Source organism: Dipodomys spectabilis, unplaced genomic scaffold, assembly GCF_019054845.1.
Source record: "Dipodomys spectabilis isolate Male_0828 unplaced genomic scaffold, ASM1905484v1 ptg000002l, whole genome shotgun sequence".
Taxonomy (NCBI): Eukaryota; Metazoa; Chordata; class Mammalia; order Rodentia; family Heteromyidae; genus Dipodomys; species Dipodomys spectabilis.
Window position 1 is genome coordinate 41803546 of NW_024870679.1, and position 17881 is coordinate 41821426.

Here is a 17881-nt window from a genome sequence, read left to right on the forward strand (position 1 = left end):
AGCCAGTTTAAAGGTGGATGTGAATTAATACAAGTCAAATGTACACACAGCATGAGTATCCCCAAAATACACGCATCATCTCTGCTATCATTAGTTTACCCAATGTGGATGTACTCCAAGACAACTGAAGCTATGCAGGAATTTCTGGGGCAGCAAGTCAGCTAGCATGGCAGAAGGGAACACCTGGACAGGAGATTTTGCATGTACCAGTGGGACTCAGGGGACTGAATCTGATTCTCACAGGTTCCCTTAAGGACTGTTGAACACCCTGTCCCTCTGGGCAGGTGCTAAGGACAGGGGTCATGGCCATGGAAAGTACCTGCAGAAAGGTTTTCCTACCTTGCAGATCTGCCTCAGATTCAGATGGCCCTATGGCCTCTGTCCCTTCTTTAGGCCTCTGTGCTCCATAGGAAGGGACTATTCCCAAAAGGCTTCCCACCCCAATCAACCCTGCAGCTTCCTGGGACCTCTCTCCCTTCTTGGGAAGATGTCCATAGGTAGCACATGGCTGCCCAAAGCCCAGGAAACATCTGCCTGTGCCATTCATTCCCCTGTCAATCTACAAACCATTGTTCTTTGGAGAATCCCATGTACATATGAACTTGCAAGAAAAGGGTCAAACAGAGAAGGGGGGGGGAGGTATATTTCTAGAACATCCTGGCACTCCTGAAAGAAGCTGGCTGTCACCAGCCCCAGTGAGGAACTCCATCTCACACAGCTTAGGAGTGGATTTACATTCAGATCATATTAGCTTGTGGTCAGCTCTGCAGTGGTCCAGGGGTTATTAGAGTTGGAGAATATTGCAAAGTAAAGAGGAAGAGAAACTCAAAAACCTGAGCTTGGCATGGGTGGTTCACACCTACAATTCTCGCTGAAGCTGAGATCTGAGAATCATGGTTTGATGTCATCTAGGGCAGAAAAGTTCATGAAACTTATTTTTTTTAATATTTTAATTTTTGGTCGTGGGGCATGAACTCAGGGCCTAGGTGCTGTCCCTGAGCTTTTCTGCTCAAGGACAGCATTCTACTTCCCTCACTCTGAGCCACAGCACCACTTCTGGTTTTCTGGTGGTGAATTGGAGGTAGGAGTCTCAAGGGAACTCTCCTGCCTGGGCTGGCTTTGGACCATGGTCCTCAGATCTCAGTCTCTTGAGTAGCTAGGATTACAGGTGTGAACCACCCATGTCTGGCTTCCATGAAACTATTATCTCCAATTAACCACCCAAAAGCTAGAAGTGAAGCTGCGGATCAAGTGGTCGAGTGCTAGACTTGAACAAAAAAAGTTAAAGGAGAGTGCCCAGGTCCTGAGTTCAAGCCCCAGTATTGACCAGCTGTGTTCTTCCCTTGGTGGCTCACATTCAGAGGGGTTAGTGCTGGCTCTCCAGCTACTAGTATCTATCGCTAGGACTTCATTACATCCCTGGGTCAGGTCCGTGATGGTCCTCCTTCTTAATGCCTCAGTATCCCTGTATTTAAAAAAGAAGTGGGTGGGGGTTAAAACATCCCCTCCTACTGAATTCCATAAAGTCAGAGGTGAAATGTCCATGGACTGCCTGGCCTAGGCCCTGCTACGGTGGCCTGTACTCACAACTGAAAGTGTGGAAGGGCACACGGGAGGGATCCAGCGCCCCTCCAACCCCCCCCCCCCCGCTCCCCCCCCCCCCACTTTGTCTCTGCCAACCAAAGCACCACGTGGTTTCTGAAAGGGAATTCAAGTGGCTTCAGGGTCTCTTCCTCCTGTCATCCCCCTCCACAGGCCCTAGCGGCCGGGGCCGGGGCCTGCGCGCTAGTCCCGCACAACGCTGTACTCCTTGGGAGCCCAGAGGAGGCGCGGGTGGCGGATCTCAGACCGCCATCCGATGGCGGGGGCCCAGCAGAACTCGGGCGACAGCACCTTGGCGGGTTTGTGCAGCCAGAAGAACTTGTTGAGGTGGCTCTCGTCGTGCCAGCGCGCCTCCAGGCCGCGCGCGCGGTCGCGCAGCTGGCTCCGCGCGCAGTGCGCCGTCAGCCCGCGCAGCGCCGCCACGCTGCCCCCGAACACGGCCGCGTGGTAGTAGAAGTCGCCCTGCTCCGACGACAGTGCCGCCTCCGACCGCGTGTCGCGCTCGTAGGGCAGGAACCAGCGCGGCCAGCGGTAGTGCCAGGCGTGCAGCTGCGCCACCAGGTCGGCCAGTGTCTCGGGCCCGAAGGCGCTGCTGAAGTGCTGGTCCACATCCATGCAGAACACGAAGTGCGCCTCGCGGCCCAGGCGCCCGCCCAGAGCCTCGTGCAGCGTGCGCATGCGCGCCATGGACACGTCCTGCCAGCGCGGCTCCCGCGTCACGTGTTCCACACGCAGCCAACGGCCCGTGCCCAGTGTCACGTGGGGCACGGCTTCCGGTCGCTCAGTAAACACGTAGTACACCACGCGCTGGCCCACCATGAAGTGCTGCTCGGCTGATTCCAGGAAGCGCGCCAGGTACTTCTCCAAGTACCTATGGGATGGGGAGGTGTGGGGGGGGTCACCACAGTCATCCTGGACTGGCCACCTTGCTCCCTCCTGTCCCCCTTCCCCCCCCACACTCTTACCATGTCCACCGTGGGGGGCGGGGGAGGCGTCCCAGTCCTGCCCACACCAATTCTGGCAACTTCAGACCCATTCCTGGAATTTCTCAACCTTGGGGGTGGCCTCCCCTTAACGGGAAGGCCCCAAGTTGTTTGCTCTGAAGGGGTGGGGGTGCTGCTCTGTTTCTTCGTTGACTGGTTTTCTCCTGACTAGTACCAAGGGTGTGAGGATGGGTTGACCTCAGGGGATTGGCAGCATCTACCTCTTTTAATCTTTTAAGCAGTTGTATAAAGTTGCATTCATAAACAAAGCAGTTCCTGAATACAGTGCATCTCAATCAGTGTAGGCCCCTTTAACAGTATCACCCATTCCTCCCACCCTACCCCTTCCCTCACTTGTGTCTACTTCTTTTGCACTGTTTGTGTCAAAGGGTTCAGCTCTTGATGCTGCCATGATGGGAGGAAGCCCAAGCAGCTTCATAGAGAGCCCACATGAAGGGCGGGGTCCTACTTGTCTTCAGCTGCTAGTGTCCCAGTGGAGAATCAAACATTTGGTAGCAGTGAAGAACTTTGCCCCAAGTGAGCCCCTGTCTGAATCCTCTGCTCATAAATCACGAGCTACAAGAACAATCTGTTGTCTTAAGTCACTGACTGTGGACATTCCTGACAGCAGGAGTACTTGTAATACTGTACAGGTAGTATCCCTAGATAACTTGAGATACTAGAGTTTAAAGTAATAGTAATACTACCAAATATATTTTTAAGTATTTATCAAGTGGAAGACACTTCTGAGTCAATGAGCATTATTCTTTTCAAGAGTTCAAGGTGAGGGGGTTGGCTCTAGTGGTAGAGTGCTTGCTTAGTATGCATGAGTTCCTGAGTTCCATCTCTGATACCACAATAAATAAAATACTCCTAGTAACTTGTATAAGTGTACACAATTGGTACATGGTAGAGCAGGGATATGAGCCTAGCTTGACACTGGAACCTGAGCTTTCACTTGCACTGGTTTTATCCTTGGTAGAAATGTTTTGGAAACTTGAATCAGACATCTTGGAAGTCTCAAAATCCCAGGAACTAGGACTTTGGGACCCTAGAATTTCAGTTCCTTCATACTCTGGCCCTAGGATTAGTGTGCCAGGGCACTCTGCTCAGCCTCCGTAATGGAGAGGCCCAGGTCCTAAATAGTACAGCAGTTCTGCTCACCTGCTCCATGGGTCACCCCTAGGTCCTGTTTACCATCTTGTCTCAGTGGCCACACAGGCTTTCTCCCCCTTCTAGTGTAGTAGACAGAGTCAGAGGAGGATCCCAGAGCAGCTAGCTGTCTGGAGTACCTGGTAACAGAATTCTTAACTTTTATTTATGCTGTCAGTTCCTGAAAGAGTAACTCACATCTTCCACAGTAGCCTGTCCCAGCACCACAAATGTTCCCCTTATTTCCCTGGACTTGACCTCTCTTGTGTCTCATGGGCCTGAGGGCTTAGTTGCCACCCTCAGTCAGGAAGCATCTATTTTTTTTTTATCATTTCTGAAAGGTGTACACTGGTCTTAGACCCCCTCCCATCTATCATGGTTCACCCACCATACTTGCAGGGGTCTGTCCACTACCTGGGCCCCTGTTCTTTCCCTGACCTCTACCTGCAGTGATTCTACCCCACACCCTCCTCACTCACCTGCTTCTGTGACTACTCCCGACTTGTTTATCATCTGCATTCCAGTTCCAGACTATACTGTGAGGCCCCAGTGTGAGTCCCTGGTTCTTCCACCTCTGATTCCTGCACTCCCCCAAAGCTGATTCTCCAAGCCCTCTTATCTGGTGACCTTGCCACTCCTCAGTCACCCCTCTGTCACCCCTCTTCTCTACTCCTCTCCTCCATCAGGCTGTGATTCTGCAATTGAGCCATTGATCTCCATCAGGTACCTTGCTCCCTCTGTTGCTCTCCTTTCGACTTCTCCCCACTCACCTGAAAGACTCCATCATTTCCTCACCACAGACCCAGTGTCTCCATGTAGACCAGCTCTAGCTCCTAGACAGGGTCCTTCTAGGACACAGTTCTGAGCACCTGGCCATGTGTGGTGGGTGGGTTCTGTGTGTTGCTTTCCAGGGAGGAGACGAGGGGAGAAGATCTCTGGGTGTAGCTCCTAGTTGTACTTTAGAACTCCCTTGCAGAGGAGCCAGGCTCAAGACATTCTTATACACATACACCCCCATCCCACTCCCTATCTGGACAGCACTGCTTCCCTTGCCAGGCCTTACCTGCCTATAGCAAAGACAGTCAGCCCAATGGTGAGGTTCTGCCTTCTAGCCTCTTGCTGGGCTACATCTGGGTCAAAGGTGCCATCCCAAATAATGGGAGCGCCCCAGGAGGTACAGGTCAGAACTTCAGGCCGAGCCCTGGACAGGGCAGGAATGGGAAGCACAATTGCATTCACCTACCTGCTTGATATATGCACAGTCATCTCCCCAGGCTGGGCCCTTAAAAGCCTCTAGGTCAGAACCCATCCAGACAGAGGATTGTGATCAATGGGGCCTCTTGGGTTGGCAAGTGGAGCACTTAGGTGGGGATAAGAGGAAGGCAGGGCCTGGGCATAGGTAGGTTTGTGGCCATTCTGAGAGGGATGGTAGCTCCTTACCAGGGACGCAGGACACCTGTGAAGTTGTCTTTCAGCAGGGGCATTATGGCTGAAGGGCAGACACCCATAGGGATGAAGGTTTCCAGATACCTGGGGGGCAGGGGAGCAGAAAGGGGCATGTCACCTGCTCAGGAGCATAAGCCCACAGGGATCCTTGCCCATGGTGAGCCAACCTCCACCCTCTATCCCTGGGCCTGGTGGTCCCACTTCAGGTGCTGGAGGAAAAGGGTTATACCTGACCACAGGCAACCCATACAGGAACAGGCCTATGAGACCTGCAGGTAACATCAGCCGCCAGAAGAGTCTCTTCCTTGCCCTGGGGGGAAAGGCCATCAACAACTCATTTATATACTTGCATACACAGGGGAAATCACTGATTTTTAATGCTTCCTTTTATTGATTGATGTTTGAGTATGGATTTGTCAACAGGCAAAGGGATGTGTCAAGAGTCCATCCTGGTCCTCTGCATGGAGGTGGCCAGGGTTACGTTTCTTCCACATCCTTCCAAAGGAGGTCTTGGTATAGGCAAACGCACCCAAATTCAGTAGGCAGCACTCACTCTTCCTCTATTTCCCTACAGATAGCACAGTGGACATTTTGTTTTGTACCTTGTAGGTTTACTCATTTTTGAGGTAATATATTCCATCTGAGCTGAAAAGCTTTTTTTTTGTAAGTGCTGGACTACAAAATGCTGGGACTCACAAATACTAAGTAAGCTCTCTACCACTGAGCTATATAGATCTCAAGCCTCATCTCATTACTTAGAGAACCTCCCTCCTGGGTTGGGTATGGTAGTTCATGCCTATAACCCCAGCAGCTACTTGAGAGGTGGAGGTATGATGATTGAGTCCCAAGGACCGGCTGGGGAAAGCTTGAGATTTTATCTGAAAATCAAACTACAAGCAAAAAGATTGCAGTATGACTCAAGTGGTAGAGTGTGTGCCTGCTGAGCTTTAATCTCTAGCAACACAGGATGAATAAGAGGAGGAGGAGGAAGGGGTAGAGGAGGAGAAGGTGAAGGAAGAGGAGGGGAGGAAGAAGAGGGAAGAAGGAAGAGGAAGAAAGAAGGAAGGAGGAGAAGGTGAAGGAGGAGGAGGAGGAAGGAGAAGAGGAAGAAAGGGAAGAGAGAGAAGAAAAAGGAAGGAGGATAAGAAGAAAGGAGAAGGAAGAAGGAAGAAAAAAAAATACACTTGGACATGATAAATTATACAGGACTCTAGACATTCACAGAGACCAGAGGAGAATATTCTTAGGAAAGGATCACAAAGGCTCAATAGCTATGTGCATATGATCATATAAAATGATATTTATTGAATGAACTCCAAAAAATGGAAATGAGGGTTTTTTATATATTGCTTTTTTGAGGGTTTTTTTTTTTTTTTTTTGCCAGGGGCAGGGGTTCCTCCTTTGTCACTGTTTTTTGATTTCTGTATTTTTGACTTATATGTAAGTTTATCTGGTTTGGGGAGAGTTAAGGGGGAGCACAGAAATGGAGGGACAAAGGGTGAACAAATGCAGCAGTGACACTAGACACTATGTTAAAAATGAACTATACAACTGTGGAGGAGGGAGGAAAAAGAAAAAGAAGAGGGTGAGGAGGATGACGAGGAGGAAGGAAAAAGAAGAAATAAGAAGGCGAATCTCAGCTAGGCACCGGTGGCTCACACCTGTAATCCTAGCTACTCAGGAAGCTGAAATCTGAGAATCAGGGTTCAAAGCCAGCCTGGACAGGAAGGTCCGTGAGACTCCTAACTCCCAATTAACCACCAAAAAACTAGAAGTGGCACTGTGGCTCAAGTGGTAGAGCACTTGCCTTGAGCTGAAGAGCTCAGGGACAGTGCCCAGGCCTAGAGTTCAAGCCCCATGACTGACAAAAAGAGAGAGAAAAGAAGAAGTGAATCTCCCATCCTTTTGCCTAGTCACCTCATATGCCTTGGGTTGGAGAGCCTATTCTACCTCACCAGGGTTGTGAGGAGCCCTGATTCACCCTTTCCTTGGGCTAGCAGTTTTGCAGGCATGGCCTGGGCAGGCTTGGATGATAGGAATATTATTTGGGGTTGGGGCACTTAGTCTGGGTGGGGAGAAGACTGATATTGGTCAGGAGCGTCTTCTTCCCTGGACACAGGAATTTATGGCTTGGCGGCTAGAAGTAAAGAGAGCTGTCTAGGATGTAGAGCTGAGTTCTTGGACTGACTATGGTCAAAGATCACATCTTTTCCAACCCAGTCCAGCCTGGATTGAACTTCCTTCCCCACAGCTCAGTCCTGGCTAGAGGAGGTGGATACTGGAATTTGCCCATTAGTTGCTCTTCCAGGAAGGAATCAAATCCTGAAAATTTTCTGGAGACCCAAGGTAAGGAGCACAAACACTGGGACCTGGTCCCCAGGTTTGAATACCAGCTCCACCACTTACTAGTTCTCTGCACTTGGGCAAGGTCTGCTGCATGCCAGTCTCCTCCCCTGTAAGGTGGCCTTGTTTGTTACCCACCATCTTACCAAATCCCATCTGCAGAGGGCTGCCCTGGACTTGGGTAAACGTAGCTAAGCAAGACGTTGAACACTATAATCTTCCAGACTGCATCTCTAGGTCTCTGAAGAAGGCATCAGACACTCCTACTTTAGCCTTTCTTTATTGTCACTCAACTGCTGTGCACCATACATGTCTAGGACAATCTCTGAGGACCACCTTGGAGTCTGGTGTGAACATGTGTTGGGAACTGACAGTATAGTTTAACGGTCATCTTGACCCTGGTGCTCATTTGAAGGCAAGTACAAGGAACTGGCTTACTTAAAAACATCAGGTGCCCAGGATTGCTTTGCTATGTCTGCAGAGTTTGTTTTACTTTCTACCAGTTGATCTTGTCTTGTTTTTACTGCATTCTGTTTTTACTAAAATTTTCCTTGTTTTTCTGGACTATTGTAACCTTATGTTACCTCTTGACGTCTAATAGTATATATTAGGGAAAGTTAAAAATAAACGGTGCTAAAAAATAAATAAAATAACAGTGCTGCAGTCTTGAGCTGCAGACCTCCCGACCCCATCCTTTGTCTTATGTCTTTATTTTTCTGCATCCTCGCCCCCTAATTCAGGATTCCCTTTCGTTGCAGGCATTCTCCGGCAAGTGGCGCCCGAACAGGGACCTGAAAACCTGGGATCAAAGCAGAGGACCTCGCTAAGGTAAGAGGACATCCAAAAAATAGAGAGCGGGAGAGAGTATAGTCGGGAGTAAAAAATTATGGAGCAAGGTAACAGCCGCACGCTATATGTGCAGGCTCTCAAGGGTATGCTTCATGCTCAAGGAGTGAGAGCTAGACAGAGTCAGTTAGAATGTTTCTTTCACTTTGTTGAGGAAGTATACCCCTGGTTCTCGGAGGAAGGAACCATTAGTTTAAAAACTTAGCCAAAAAAAAAAAAAAAAAAGGAAAAAAGGATTCAAGTACACTATGATGCAAATGGCTGGTAAGTTAAAACATTGCTGCTTTGTAATTGTCTGGTATCTGTGTAGCCTGCAGGTTCTGTATTGGGGTTGGCAAGAGTCTTGGCGGACGCGCTATAAGTCAGCCAACTGGGTCGGTGGGAGACGTCCCCCGGATTCCCATCAGGGTAAACTATCCACTACTGCGGACATTTGGGCCCGTCTATAGTCTGGCACTTTCTGTCTGACAGTCTACAACGCGCGCGCTGTAAATGTGTTTTGTCTCAATGTTTGTGTGTATGTATTCTGGAATTCTTGGAATGTTTCTCCTCTCAGATTCATCCTGATTCGAGAGCCCGGAGGAGACTGGCTAACCCCCCTCAATATCTGCTTCTCTCTAGCTCCTCCTTTTTTACTTACATTTTAAACTGACCCCCCTTTCTACCCTTCACTGCCACCTCCTCCACCCTCTCTGGATCCAAAAGTGGGGGGGGGGGTGGTAGGGGGTAAGAAACCTGGAGCATCTAACAATAACTTAAAAGGGTCAGCAGGGAGAACTCACAGCCGGATAAAACTGCTACTGACCACCTGCAAGTGACACCAACAAGATATTAGCCTCGGGCCTTGGCCCAGGGAGTCTGAGCATGGGGGAAAACCTGTCAGTCTGAGGGGACGGCCTATAGGGACTTCTTTCCCTTGCCCCAAGATGACTGGAAGTTCTCCTCCACCTTAGAAGGCCCCTGGGTCAACGTTTGCAGGAATCTAAAAGAAAAATCCTCTGGAGGTGAGTAGAGGGAGTTCAAGTCCCCTGGTAAGTGGACTTGAGTCCCACTTGTGAATGGTGGTGAGATGTCACCCCATTCACTGAGACCTGATTTTGTTTTTGTGGCCACTTGTTTGTCTTGTTTACTTCGGTGTGTTTTCTGAGGTAGGGCTAAACTGGGGGCCCATTAGCCCCCAACTCAGCCTTTGGTTGTTGTCTTGTCTAGTTCTGTTTTAGAATTGGTACCAGTTTTAAATGTACGTACAACTGATTTTGATTTTTGCGCGCTTTAAGATCTGTGTGTGTTTTGTATGTGTTTGTGAACATGTTTAAGATAAGAATTATCAGCATGCTGTAACAATTGGGTGAGTTTAAGTTTAAAATTCAAAAGGTTATGAGGTTTGGACATTACCAAAAATTTTAAAGACCTTTTAAGGATTCTTTAACTTAAAAAATTAAAAAATCTGGTATTTTAAAATGCATAAGGCTGTTTACACTGTAATCAAGTTATCTGGCTTAACAAAAATGCATTGCTGTTTGGAATTTAGTTCCCTTGGCTAAAATTTGGGGATAAATATTAGAAGTTTAAATATAAAAGTTTGTTTAACACCGTCAAAGACATTACCTGTTCTGTCTGTCTAAAACTGTGTATCTTCATTCAAGAACCAAGAAATAAGAAAAGGAAAAAACTTAAAAGCCAAAAAAAGATCTATCTTTAGAGGTAAGGGGTGAACAGGCAAAAGTGCAGTTCAGCTGGTCATACCATACATGGTGGGACGGGCCATGGGAGGAGTCCACGCACGGTGAAAGAGGACAAGCTGGCACAAACGCAGTTCATCTAACCCTAAAGAGTGAGATTAGGTGCGTGCCCATTCTACAGGAGGGGCCAAGTGGCCCAGCTTTGTTCTGTCCTTTTTCTCTATAGATAAATACTAGAAAAATGATGGTAAAAATTAGTGATGTGATGATCTGATTAGTATTGTTAAAACTGGCCCTAGGACTTAAAAAGAGGGTTAAAAAAAGCTTTTGTATAATGTGACTTGCTTTCAATGATGTTCTACAATTAGGATATGTTTTTAAAAGTCATAAAGGTGTTAAGTTTAGCTTCTTGGTACAGTGATGGTGATTGTAATTCTTACAGTAAGAAAAAATTGTCATTTGAGTTTAAAAGTTTTAATGTGTATCTGTTTTAAAACAAGCAGCCAAGAGACAATGAGTGGCACTTGTCCTCAAGATTTTAAGGGATTTCTTTTTAAATGTAACTAAAAACTAAAATATAAAATAATAAAAGATTTATAGGAGGCTTAAAAAATTAGGAATGGATTTCTGGATATAAAGATTAAAAGTAAAATTATTCTTAACATTTGCCTCAAAGTGGAAAAATTAGGATTACCAAATTAATTGCTTAATTGCTATTCCAGTTTGTTCTTAGAGGTTTTTTAAGTTTCCAGCAAGCCAAGAGCAAAGCACAGAGGATTCTTATAAATTTGTCAGATGTAACTTTGGCTCTTAATAAGTTTCAGGTAAGAGCATGCTTAAAAGCTACTTCTATGTTGACCACCTTGTTGCTTTTATTGGAGTAAAGTGGCCTTTTATAAGACTCATTGATCTACAAATTGGTTCAAAGCCAGCCCAGGCAAAAAAAAAGGTCTCTGTGAGACTGTCACCTCTACTCAGCCAGCAGAGTGCTAAAAGCGCTAGCAGAGTTGCTTTGGGACTCAAAGTGACAGAGTGCTAGCCTTGAGCTGTAAAGCTGAGGGACAGCACTCAGGCCCCATGTTCAAGTCCAGCGACCAGCTAAGGGAAATGCCAATGAGGCAATTATCCCAGTGTAGAGAAGACATTCCTGGGACAAGAGCAATGGAGGAGCATCCAGAGGCAGTAAAGCCACTGCTTGGATGGCAGAAATGTCAGATCCTAGAGTCATTTGTGCTTGGCCCTTCAAAAATTGGTCTGAGCCAGGAGGTCATGAGAAGATAGTTTGTAAGCATGCCTAATGTCCATGACTATCTACCTTGTAGGGACAGACACTTGTTAGTAATCTGTGATAGTACTAAAAAGCTAAAGTTACAAAATGTGGGGGATGGTTTAAATCCTAACCCCTGTATGTGCCAAAAGCCCTAATTGGCAGTAACTTCTGAGCTAACTCCAGCTACATAAAATTTATCTGCTCAAGAAAAAAGGTTTGTAAACCTTGAGAGTATGTTTCTATTAACATCTGTCTAAAGGCCTATACAGGTGACTTAGACATTGTTAGGGTCACTAGAGGTCACATTCCTAAAGATGCTTTTACAAACCAGAGTGCTAAACAAGCTACACTGCTGTAGCCGGAGAAAAAGTCTGTGCATTTGTCAGAAGTTAAAATATTGTTCTTAATGACATCTAATCCTTGTAACCTCTTTGTAAAATAGACTAAAGTTATAGGTTCCTGGCTAGGTAGGATCAACACCCCTGAGTCAGCTTGAAGAAGTTACAGAAGATGAATCTTCGCCCATCATCCTCTTTTTAGAACAAAGGACCAGAGTCATAAAAAAAAAAAAATGTGGCAGAAGAAAAAGGCATGAAAATAGTAGTACAGGCCTGAGCCCTCTATATCTGCCTAGAAAATCAGCCTTATTAAAAGAACTATCTAGTTAAAAAGGTTGTCATCTTGGTAATTTGTCCTGGGCTATTGTCTAAATAGTCTTAAAAACTAGTGGGGCCACAGCCTGCCAAGCCTATGTATTACTTGTATCCTTAACCAGTCTGTGTAGAAATTTACAGCCCAGCACAAGGTGTAAGAGTCCCTTGGAGCCACTGAGAGACCCTGCTGCTGCTGCTGTGGCACTAACACAAAATGTACAAACTGCCCATTATCTTAATCAGCTTGCTCATAATACTACACAAGCCCTACCTCTGGACTCTAAAGTGGCAAAAACTGCTAAAAAACTGTTTAAGCAATTTCAATGCTATATCCCTTCCCTGACTTATGTTAAAGGACTGTTAATGTCATTGCTTGGCCTGGGAATGCTTTTGCTGATGGTTTTTCTATGCCTTCCTTGTATTATACATGCACTGCAAAACTCTCTTATGAGTTTAGCCAGCCAGCTACATAAGATCAAGCTCCATATAAATAAATTCCCCCTGAGAGGAACTGTAGCCAGAGACGGGTAAGAGGGGGTGCCAGTCTGACCAATCTAAGACAGGGCCTTCAGCTTTGCTCTGAAGAAGTTCCCAATGACGGGTAAGGCAGACAAGGTAATCCACCCAACCTAAGACAGGCAGGCTAAGACAGGCAGGTTTGCTTCTTTAAACAGACAGGGGAGATGTTGGGAGTTGACAGTAAAGTTTAAAGGTCATCTTGACCCTGGTGCTCACTTGAAGACAAGTACAAGGAACTGGCTTACAAACACCAGGTGCCCAGGATTGCTTTGCTATGTCTACAGAGTTTGTTTTACTTTCTACCAGTTGACCTTGTCTTGTTTTTACTGCACTCTGTTTTTACTAAAATTTTCCTTGTTTTTCTGGACTATTATAACGTTATGTTACCTCTTGACTTCTAATAGTATATATTAGGGAAAGTTAAAAATAAATGGTGCTACAGTCTTGAGCTGCAGACCTCCCGACCCATCCTTTGTCTTATGTCTTTATTTTTCTGCATCCTCGCCCCCTAATTCAGGATTCCCTTTCATTGCCGGCAGGCTCCGGCAAACATGTGTATCTCCTACTCCTCCCCCCTCCCAACGTTCCCAGCACTTATTCAGTTGACTAAGCCAGAACCTGCATTCAGCCAGGCCCTTCTTTCCTGCAACCAAACATGGTCAGTCCCCAGATTGTGTTGGGTTGGCTTCCTTGCCTCTGCCCTTCCTGTTCTTCCTGCAGCGGCCTCCATGGTGACCCAGGATTGCTCATTTCTCTCCTGGACTCCAGGAACTCCCCCGACTCAGCCTGCAGAGCCATCTCACAAAAAACATGGCAGCCTTCTTTAACAGTGTCTGCATTGCACCAACAGGTAAATCCTCAAGGGAGGAGCTCGTTTAGTAGGCAAAAGTATGGAAAAATCCTCACCCATTGTCACCCGTAACCAAAGACATCCAAATTAGAACAAGGTAGCAGGTTTTGCTTATAAAATGAGTATTTTATTTTGTTGGTTGTAGGGTTTGAACTCGGGGCCTGGGCATTGTCCCAGAGCTTTTGTGCTCAAGGCTACTAGCATTCTATCACTTTGAGCCACAGCTCCACTTCCAGTCTTCTGGTAGTTAGAGATAAAGAGTTTCACGGACTTTCCTGCTTGGACACTGGTGGTTCACACCTGTAATCCTAGCTGCTCAGGAGGCTGAGATCTGAGGATCCTAGTTCGAAGCTAGGCTGTGCAGAAAAGTGCCTGTGAGATATATCCAGTTAACCACTCAAAAATAAGAAGGGGTGCTGTGACTCAAGTGGTAGAATGCTGGCCTTGAGCACAAAGAGGCTCAAGGACTGTGCTATGGCCCTGAGTTCAAGCCTCACAGCTGACCAAAAAACAAAGAGATAAGAGGCTCACAGACTTTCCTGCCCAGGCTGGCTTTGAATCACAATCCTCTGATCTCAGCCTCCTGAGTAGCCAGGATTACAAGCATGAGCCACCAGTGCCTAGAAAGCCCTACTCTTAAAAAGAGGTATAAGGGCTGGGAATGTGGCTTAGTGGTAGAGTGCTTGCCTAGCATGCATGAAGTACTGGGTTCAATTCCTCAGTACTGCATACACAGAAAAAGCTGGAAGTGCTGCTGTGGCTTAAGTGGTAGAGTGCCAGCCTTGAGCAAAAGCTCAGGGACAGCCAGGTGTTGGTGCCTCACGCCTATAATCCTAGCTACTCAGGAGGCTGAGATCTAAGGATCGAGGTTCAAAGCCAGCCCAAGCAGGAAAGTCTGTGAGACTCTTATCTTAAATTAACCACCAAACTGGGTGCTGGTGGCTCACGCCTGTAGTCCTAGCTACTCAGGAGGCTGAGATCTGAGGATCACGGTTCAGAGCCAGCCCGGGCAGGAGAGACCGTGAGACTCCTATCTCCAATAAACCACCAGAAAACTGGAAGTGGCGCTGTAGCTCAAGTGGTAGAGCGCTTGCCTTGAGCTGAAGAGCTGAGGGACAGCGCCCAGGCCCAGAGTTCAAGCCCCACGGCCGACCAAAAAAAAAAAAAAAAATTAACCACCAGAAAACTGTAAGTAGCGCTATGGCTCAAGTAGTAGAGCACTCGCCTTGAGCTGAAGAGCTGAGGGACAGTGCCCAGGTCCAAAGTTCAAGCCCCATGACCGACAAAAAAAAAGCAGCAGCAGCTCAGGGACCAGTGTCAGGCCCAGAGTTCAAGCCCCAGGACTGGCAAAAAAGAAAAAAAAAAAGTATAAACTATAAGCCCTCTATCATCTTTATAATAACAATAAAAAAATTTTAAATACCTGACTTATGAAGCAGTAACTCCTTTGTACAACACCTTAATAATTTAAAAAAATAAGCGTGAAGTCAGGTCCAGAGAGACAAAAGATACATGTTTTCCCCTATGTGTGGAAACTAGAGATAGCTTATAAACTTATAATATGTTGGGTGTATGCAAGTGTATATAATAAACATATTAACTGAAATATGGTAGATTCAAGGGAGAACTCAAATAGTGTAATTCCTTAGAAAGGCAAAATCAAAGTTCAGTAAAATAAGATGCCAGGAAATGGACACTTGAAAGGGGTGGGATGGGGTCAAGAGGAAAGGTAGACAAGAGGAGAAGGGAGGGAGAATGTAATCAAGAACCCAATATATATCCCATGAAATTGGTATGAAGGTGCAGCTGCAGTCCTGCTGGAGCAGAGGTAGAGCACAGGTGGGGAATGCTGAGAGCCCAGGCTGCGGGGACCAACAAGACCAGGCCACAGGATACGCACTCCAGGCCTGGGCGCCTCAGATTTTATCTTAAGGATCAGTGGAGTCATTTTTATTTACTAAAGAAAACAAAACACTATTCGAAAGCAATCAGACTGGACAACAGAGCCTGCACTTGGTGGCCAGGAGGGTGAAAGATGAGTTCAAGGTCAGAGTACCAGCAGCAGGCATTACTGGGAATGTGAAAAGGGGTCCTGCATAAACACTTAACTGTAACTGAAGAGTCTTTGAGACAGGTTTACCTGCCAGTGACTTCAAACACCTCTCCGTGGCTGCTTTCTCCCTTATTTCAAGGAAACTCCCTTCTGGTGTCATCCTGTGATTTTCCTCCTTACAGCCCAGGTGCTGGACACCCCCCCACCCCCCCCCCCACACGACACACTCACACCATATATACCACACATACACATACCCAACACACACCAGACACACACATGCACACGAAACACATACATACCACACACACACAAACCACATGCACCCCACACACCAGACACACACCACATATATGCACATGTACACCACAACCCACACACATATGCCTGCCAGCCATGCAAAACACATACACACACCACACGCACCACATACCATACACACCATACACACAACCATACCCATGTGCTACACATGTACATCCCACACACATTCACACACTATACAAACACACAGCATTTCCCACTTCCATGGCCAATCCTCTACATTCACATCTACCCTCCCCCCCATGCTTTCTGTGACATCCCTGCCTTCCTGTAAAATTCCTTGTCGCCTCCCCCCCCCCATCATTCACCCTCCTCCCACTCTGAAGTTTCCTAAGCTTCCTGCAATTTAGTGTCTCTCCATCTTTCTCCAGGCTATTTCCATCACCTGCCAGTCATTCCTTAATTTTCAACTCCTGGCCCCCCACTCCCACCCAGTATGCTCCTTTGTTACCTCAACAAACCTTCCCTCTAGCTCTTGCCAAACTACAAGCTGTTCCTTTCCAGGAGTTTATTAGTTTGTAGTCTTGGCGCCAAATCCCAGAGCCTGCCCCCTCATTGGGGGTATCAATCATCCATTCAGAAGTGAATGAAGCCACGGATGGATGCTTTGTCTTCACTTTCTTTCCCAAACCAGTACACCTTTGTTGAGCAAGTCTGTACTTATTAACAGTGGACATGGAGCAAACACTCGGCTACAGTCTTGATAAAATCTGACCATACTGCAGGTGGTGGAGGCTAGGGTTCTTACCTTGGGAACCGAGAGGGGCGGCTCAGAAAGGCTGAAGTACTTGCTGTGGCTTACACGGCTGGTCGGTGGTGGGGCTGACTGTGGAGTGGGACCTCAAGGGTGGCATTGGGGCTCCACAGGACCAGGCCTAGTCCAAACCACAGCTGCTCTCCCAAGGACCCATGGCCCCTCCAGGTGGCCTTGTGTTTTCACCCCCAACGCACCCCAACCCCCTTGTAGCTGTGCTGTTCTGGCTCCCAGACTCCTGGGTGGGTCCTGGCGGTAGTACCAGAAGCTGGCAAGACTGCCATGCTACAGGGATAGGGAAAGGCCTCTCCGTGCCCTGAGCAGCTGTCCCCACCATCTTAGCTAGTCCCTCCCCCATCAAGCAGGTGTGGCTAGCGCAGCTTTATCTCATGCATATCTCAGGCTTACCTCCTGGAGGCACAGGCTATAACCGGGAAGAACTGACCCTGAGTATACAGGTGAAATCAGCTGGCTGGGCTAGAAGGGGTGCTGGGGTGGGGCAGGACCTACCAGCAACTCTTGTTTCTCACCCCACCACGACCCCGTCTGGAGTGATTGCCCACAGAGGTGCCTGCGTAACCCACTCTACATTCCTTGGTCAGGTATCTGCCAGAGGACCTGTTCGTCCCCAGCTCCATCTGAAGGTGGATATTCAAGCCCCTCCCAACCCCTGCTCCCCCTCTCCATTTTCAGATGGGCTAGGAGGCACTCGGTTCCTAAGCTGGACAGTCAGTCCCAGTAGGGACAGGGAGCTGTTAGTGGTGAGCACCTCTGGTGGCTGCTGTCTGCCTATGTGAAGGACGGAAGGAGAGGAGCTCGGAGGCAATTCACCCCCCTCACAGCCTCCTGGGACAGCACCTTGCCCTGACCATGTAGCCCACGTGTATCTTCTTGGAACCTCCTTCTCCCAGGCAGGATTTGTGACTCAGCTGATCCCTCTGGATCCCTTTCTACTTCCACCTCCCACCTGGTGGGGTCCCCTCTTACCTGAGTCTCTCCTTGATAGCCATAGGGAGAAGCCAGCTAGACACTCTGTCTTGAACTTCCCCAACTCAGAGCCAGGGAGGAAATGACCTGCTCCTGGGAACAGCTGCTGGGACAAATGGCTCCTCCCAGACCCTCAGCCGCAGGAACCACACCCACAGATACAATCAGGGATGGTTCACCCTGGGAGGGACCTACTCAGTGGTGTGGCTGAACAGAAGAAATTAGCTCCTGGATGCTTTCTGTACAAAAAGCCACAGGGGGCTGATCTCCTAGAAAAGGGTGGATTTCACAAGGCCAGTCCAGGTTGTTAGGAACTGAACTATTTGTACTGACTTCTTTCCCTATGATCCAGGAGCTCCTGCAGTGTCCAGTTCCTGAGTGGGCAGGGGCGCAGCAGGCTGCTCTGGTCCCAGGAGG

The 17881-nt window shown here is 47.8% G+C and overlaps 1 protein-coding gene across 1 annotated transcript; it reads right to left on the bottom strand.

Moving 5' to 3' along the window:
• Window positions 1-1785: 1785 nt before the first annotated feature.
• A3galt2 (alpha 1,3-galactosyltransferase 2) lies at window positions 1786-17514 on the bottom strand. Its single transcript, XM_042678242.1, has 5 exons — window positions 17465-17514; window positions 5413-5493; window positions 5178-5267; window positions 4801-4938; window positions 1786-2473 (listed from the first exon to the last, which is right to left on the bottom strand). Exons 1-5 carry the CDS (start codon window positions 17485-17487, stop codon window positions 1786-1788), a joined length of 1020 nt encoding a protein of 339 aa, XP_042534176.1. The 5' UTR covers window positions 17488-17514.
• Between the last annotated feature and the right edge of the window lie 367 nt (window positions 17515-17881).

Coding starts and splice junctions, on each gene's coding strand:
- A3galt2 (XM_042678242.1), bottom strand. CDS start 17,487: ATGGCTATCAAGGAGAGACTCAG. Junction 5,268..5,412: donor TATGGGTTGCCTGTGGTCAG/GTATAACCCTTT, acceptor CCTGCCCCCCAG/GTATCTGGAAACCTTCATCC. Junction 2,474..4,800: donor ACTGTCTTTGCTATAGGCAG/GTAAGGCCTGGC, acceptor CCCATCCCATAG/GTACTTGGAGAAGTACCTGG.